The sequence below is a fragment of the Tripterygium wilfordii genome, chromosome 4 (assembly GCF_013401445.1).
Source record: "Tripterygium wilfordii isolate XIE 37 chromosome 4, ASM1340144v1, whole genome shotgun sequence".
Lineage (NCBI taxonomy): Eukaryota > Viridiplantae > Streptophyta > Magnoliopsida > Celastrales > Celastraceae > Tripterygium > Tripterygium wilfordii.
This window is the reverse complement of record NC_052235.1, coordinates 12,135,541-12,142,007: the sequence shown is the minus strand read 5'-3', so window position 1 is coordinate 12,142,007 and position 6,467 is coordinate 12,135,541. Positions and strand designations below refer to the sequence as shown.

Here is a 6,467-nt window from a genome sequence, read left to right as displayed (position 1 = left end):
TAGCTTTGAGAAATACGAATTGGTGAATTTATTTCATGGTTCTTTGACTTCTTCTTTGAAATATTTGGTGTCTACTATGGTGTAACGAGAATTTATTTCACGGGTGTTCGTAACACCAGTTCACTAGGTGTTCGTACAAGGAAGCCAAAATAGATGCCAGATAGATTAAGAGCTATCCGAATATCTCCAATATGTTGTCTAGTCGTGATCTGCAGATTCGAGAATAGAATTTTTAATGGGTTTTTCGATAATTGAAGATTGTAACCAATGGGATTTGTTTTTGTAAGGGTATTTAGGTATTTTAGATGGTAGGAGAGAAGATAAAACCCTAATTAAGGGTTTATTCTCATGACTTTATCATTCATTCACTCTCTCATTCAATTTCCTAGCTTTCTCTTGGTTTTCTCTCTCAAGTTTTCTTAGCGTTCTTCATAGATTCTTGTGTAAACTTTGGAAATAATCAATAGAATTGATGTTTATTTCAAGGATCATGAGTGACTAAGTCTCTTTTCTAGTATCTAATCTCTAAACAGTGGATGCGATGTTCGATTGTTCAAGGTATGCGTTTTATTTTAAATCTCTTAATACTTTTGTGTGATTGATTTAGAGTTTTGAAAGGGTAATTTTAAACAAGCATGTTAATGTTATGATATATAGATTTTGAGTGTGAAACTACTTTGGTAACTAAGCCAAGCCTTATTGAAACATTGATTTAGGATTCGGTGAGTTATATTCAAAATTTTCATCGATGATCTTGCGATCCGATGTCTTGATATGCTCGTATGAAAGTCTTTAAAATCTAATCCTTAATTTGATTGCATGATTATCGATTATATTAATGTTAATTGAAAATTTCTTGGTATTCATGAAATGGATTTGGTAATGTTATGGTGAATAGATTTTTAAGTGTGGAACTAGGATGCTAGCTAGGCTAAGTCTTTTTATTGAAAATTAGGTCAATTACTCTTAACCTTTTATCGTAAATTAATGAATACGATGTCTTGCCATGTCTATTGTAGAGTTGTAGAGCCACTATGTCAGACCCTGTTGTAGTGGTTGTACAGTCATTATAACTTCCTTTTCATTTTAAATCCTGAATGTATTTTGATCGGGTTTACGAGAACAATGATATATTTTTTCTCCAAACAAAATCAAATTCATCGCAAGAGAAACATAGAGTGTTCAGGTATATACTCAATAGTCCATAATTTTTATGCCTTTTCATATTCAATTTGATTTTTTCTAGGACAAAAATATAATATTAGATTCGTAAACTCGATTAAAATACATTTATGATTTTAAAAAAAAATTGTACTAGCTATACAACCACCATATGGCACCCCCAAACTCACGTAAAAAAAATCCCAAGTAGCGTCATTCTCGGACACCACGTAACTAAGGCCCTCGTAACCCATGAAAATCGCTGCATTTTAAACTCCCGAGAAGAGCTTAACGAGACATTTGGTTCGTAATTGAATAAGTGTAAAGTGAGTGTAGCAATTAGCATGAGTTAAACATGATTATGTTTGGTAAAAAAAAAAGTGGGTATGAGTGTGAGGATTTTAATTAATAATAATGATAAAATAGTCTTTTGTATATTAAAATTAATTATTCACAAAGGAGAATACACATCCTCAATGTTTTGGTGAGCATAACTATTATTCTCCCTTGGGTGGAAAGAGTTTGAGATTCCATCCTCCAAAATTCTACCCAAATAAGAAAATGAGTGACTCTCACCCTTATTCCACCATTTAAATGTTAATCAAATGCCATGAGGGCTTGTGTGTAACAAACTGTTGGTCAGTTTTTGGATCAAAATATTTTAAATGAACTTTTTTGAAAAAAAATCTTGAGAAGAATAATACATATCCATGTAATCAAGTCAAACGGGTCCTTAGTCTGTCCGGGTTTATCTCAGGACAGGATTATTGGGGTATATCTTGGTATTGTTCGGTGTTTGTTCTTTGACTTTGTAATTTCTCTGTTAGGATTTGTAAATTTCTAGGCTGTTAATGTGGAGCCATGTGTAACTTTTGGTTCAAACCCTTTTAAAAAAAATTACCCGATAAAACTCATCGACAATGGATCTTGTTAGAAAGAGTTTTATGTGCTGATCCTGAATATGTAATTTTTTTAAAAATTTAACATGTATTTTGAGAGTTAAAACGTTTTAAAATTTCATTTAAGAGACTTAGGCTCCCAAAGGTTACCTAGCACTACTGTATTTTTAATGACCCAACAAAAATCAATATTGAGTCTCACCTTTATTACACAAAAAAGTCAAGCAAAACAGGTCTCCTAATACAACCAAATCAGCAAAACACGTCTCTCAATATAGCCACATCAACAAAACACAAATTCTTATACATTATCCTTTCCCTGTTGTGATATGTCTCTAAACGATGTCGTTGTGCTTGCCTTCCAACACGTCGCCGTTTTGATTCTTCTTCTCATTCGAGTTCTCTACGGCAACGTTTCTTTTGAATCTTACTTTATGTCTGATCACTTTTGTACTTTACTTTATTTTATTTTAATCTCTGATGACTGTTGGTCATCCTTGTATTTAGGTTCACTTCCAGTTACCGTTGCTGGTAACTTGCGATTCATGTTTTGAATAAACTTCTTCTTTCTTCTCCACTGTGTTTTCTTTTCTGAAACCATTTCATGGTATCGGAGCAGGCCATGGCTCACAGCAAGTTCAAAAAAACAGGGAAATCATCTATCTCGAACATCGAACTCAGTTCAAAAACTTTCAATTCCAGATGCCCCAGCTCTTGAAGCAAACATAAAATCATTTTCGAAATTCTTACTATTTAACACACTCGGATTTCACCTCAAGTTTGATTACATTGACATTTACGGGGAACAACTTCCATCTGTGGATCAACCGACTTGAGACTGCTCTGAAAGCTCGAAACAAAATTTGTTTTGTTGATGGTACGCTCAAAACTCCAGAAGAAACTGATCCCAAATACCAAGACTGGATGCAAGTAGATAGTTTAGTGAAGACCTAGATCACCAACTGTGTCTCTAAAGATATTATGGTGAGCGTCTCAACTGCAAGAACGTCACGAGAGCTTTGGACAGATCTGAAAAATAGGTATTCATCTGCTAATCCCACTAGAGATTTTGAATTGACAAGATCTATATCAACTATCAAACAAGCAGGTGCACCTATCACAGAATACTATGTGAAGATTAAAACACTCTGGGATGAACTATATCAGTATAAGTTGCTGCCTGTGTGCAAGTGTGGTAGCTGTTCATGTGGAGCTGACAAAATCTCTATGGCTCAACAGAACAAGGAGAAACTACTTCAATTTCTAATGGGCCTGGATGATCAGTACGAGCATGTCACGAATCAAATTCTGCTGATGGACCCTCTGTCAGATGTGAATAAAGCTTATGGTCAAATAAGTCAAGTTGAAAGGAAGCAAACAGTCGACCAAAATGACAAGAAGAATATGGTCACACAAAAGGAAACTGATATCCAGGATTCCATAGCTATGCAAGTGGGAACTCAGGCTGCTGGAAGGAGCTCACATGCTGGAACCAACAATCATAGATTCAAAAGGAATAGCTCATGACAGAGAAAAGGTTTTCTGCAAATATTGCAAGAAAACTAACCACACCATTGATAAGTGCTTTAAGCTCGTGGGATATCCAACAGATTCTGATGGCCCAGACAAGAGACAAAGGTAAGGAAATTTTAATGACAAGAGAGGAAATTTCAGTGCAAATCAAGTGGACACAAATTCACAAAGTCAACAAACAAACTCAATGCCACTGTCTAGTGACTAATGTCAACAACTTCTGGCTTTTCTGAAATCCAACATGAGAACTGTAGACTCCAATCTTGCTGCCTCAGTTACTGCTGTTGGAGGTAATGAAAATCTAACCTCAAACTGGATTATTGACATTGGAGCATCAGCACATATTGTTTGCACAATTGATCATCTGCATACATTTCATAAAGTTTATAATTCTTTTGTCACACTTCCTAATGGAACTAAACATCAAGTCAGCCACATAGGGGAAGTTAGATTAAGAGATGATCTGATATTGAGAGATGTACTGTGTGTGACAGATTTCAATTTCAATTTGATTTCAGTGAATAAGCTTCAAAGAGATAGGAATTGTGAGTTAACTTTCACCCCAACTTCATGTCAAATGCAGGATTTAACCACATTGAAGAAACTTGGGATGGGAGTCGTGGATAAAGGATTATATCAACTTCTTGAAGGATTGAAACCTCAGAAGAAAATTTGTGGATCAGTCAATACAATTATGAGAGAAAACACTTGGCGCAAAAGATTAGGACATCCAACTCCTAAGATAGGACAAATGTTAGGTGTAGATTTTGTTGAAGATTGTAAGACTTGTGATATATGTCCCTTAGCTAAGATGAAAAGAAGTCAGTTTAATCTTTGTACAACTAAGAGATTAGCTACTTTTGAGTTGTTACATATTGATATTTGAGGACCAAATTCTGTAATATCTATGGATGGTTATAAATATTTCTTGACTATTGTTGATGACTTTTCAAGAGCAACTTGGATTCTTTTGATGAAATGCAAATCTGAAGTTAGAAACCATATACAACATTTTCATAGTTATGTCACTCAAATCAATAAAGGAATAAAAGCTATATAAGATCAGACAATGGACTGGAGTTTAACATGACAGATTTTTACAATAAGGAAGGGGTTATTCACCAGAAAACATGCCCCTACACACCACAGTAGAATGGTGTAGTAGAGAGAAAGCACCAGCACATTCTGAATACCAGTAGAGCCATTAAACTGAAATCTGGTATTCCAGAAAAATTTTGGACATATTGTGTCCTTACTGCAATACAATTAATAAATAGACTTCCCAGTAGAATATTAGACAATAAAAGTCCATACCAAATTCTATACAATTAGGTGCCAGAGTATAACAATCTTAAGGTCTTTGGATGCTTGATATATTCTAAGATATTAAAACCACAGAGTTCAAAATTTGAGGCTAAGGCAAGAACTTGTGTTTTTCTAGGATATCCATCTTATGTCAAAGGTTATAAACTCATGGATTTAGAATCAGGTGAAATTTTTGTGTCAAGAGATGTTATGTTCAATGAAGATAGATTCCCTTTTAAGGAGAAAGAAATGATTGATCAAGATCATACTAGAACTCAGCCTCCTAATGAGGAGATAACTGCAAACCCAAAACTAGTAACTGAAAACACAAAAAGGCAGAAAAGAATTCCTGCTTATTTACATGATTATGACTGCAATAATGTCATAGATCATAATGCATACTGCAATATTATTCATTCATCATGTGTTGAACATCATAACTATTTTTTGTTGCATCTGTGGAGTCTCATCATGAACCTAAAACATTCAGAGAAGCTTCTAAGGTGTCACATTGGTGTGAAGCAATGAATAGAGAGATAAATGCTTTGCATGAAAACAACACTTGGACTATAGTTAAGCTACCAGAAAATAGGAAAGCAATAGGATCAAAATGGATATACAAAGTTAAATATAATCCGGATGGTACCATTGAAAGGTACAAGGCAAGACTTGTAGCACAAGGCTACAATCAAACCTTCGGTTTTGACTATCAAGAGTCTTTCTCTCCTGTTTTCAAAATGGTAACGGTTAGAATCTTCTTGGCCTTAGCAGTTTCAAATAATTGGTTCATACATCATTTAGATGTACACAATGCATTTCTTAATGATGATTTCCATGAAGATGTTTACATGAAAATGCCCCCAGGTTTTGAAACTTATGATTCTAGCTATGTATGTAAGCTAAATATATCCTTGTATGACTTAAAACAAGCCTCTAGACAATGGAATATAAAATGCAAAAATGCTCTACTGAACTTTGGATTTAAACAGTCCAAATGTGATTACTCGGTATTCAAATATACAAAGAATTCCTCCAAAGTCATTCTTCTTCTATATGTGGATGACATGGCAATTGGAGGAAATGATTTGAACTTAATTACAGAAATTAAGAAGTATATATCTACATGTTTCAAAGTCAAAGATCTAGGTGAAATTAAAATATTTCCTAGATTTAGAAAAACACAGAGCCAATGAAGGTATGAAAATCAGTCAAAAGAAATACATACTTGATTTATTTCTTGATACTAACTTCAGGGATTGCAAGCCAATCACCTCCCCTATGGATACAAATTCTAAATTGGCAGGAGATCCTCTTGTTGATCCAATGCAATATAGAAGACTCATTGGAAAACTCATGTACCTGAACTTGATATTAGCTTTACTATCAACACTCAGAATCAATTCATGAGAAGTCCAACCACAATTCACCTTCAAGCAGCACAGTGAGTTCTCAAATAATTAAAGGGAACTTTAGCTCAAGGTCTTTTTTTTCCTACCAAGCAGTCTTCCACTCTGGAAGTTTACTGTGATGCAGATTGGGCTTCATGCTTATATAGCAGAAGATCAGTTA

The 6,467-nt window shown here is 34.5% G+C and overlaps 1 protein-coding gene across 1 annotated transcript; it reads left to right on the top strand.

Annotated features, from left to right (window-relative positions):
* Positions 1-3,041: 3,041 nt before the first annotated feature.
* LOC119996964 lies at positions 3,042-3,587 on the top strand. The gene has a single exon (XM_038843742.1). The coding sequence runs from the start codon at positions 3,042-3,044 to the stop codon at positions 3,585-3,587; it is 546 nt and encodes a 181-aa protein (XP_038699670.1).
* Positions 3,588-6,467: the final 2,880 nt, after the last annotated feature.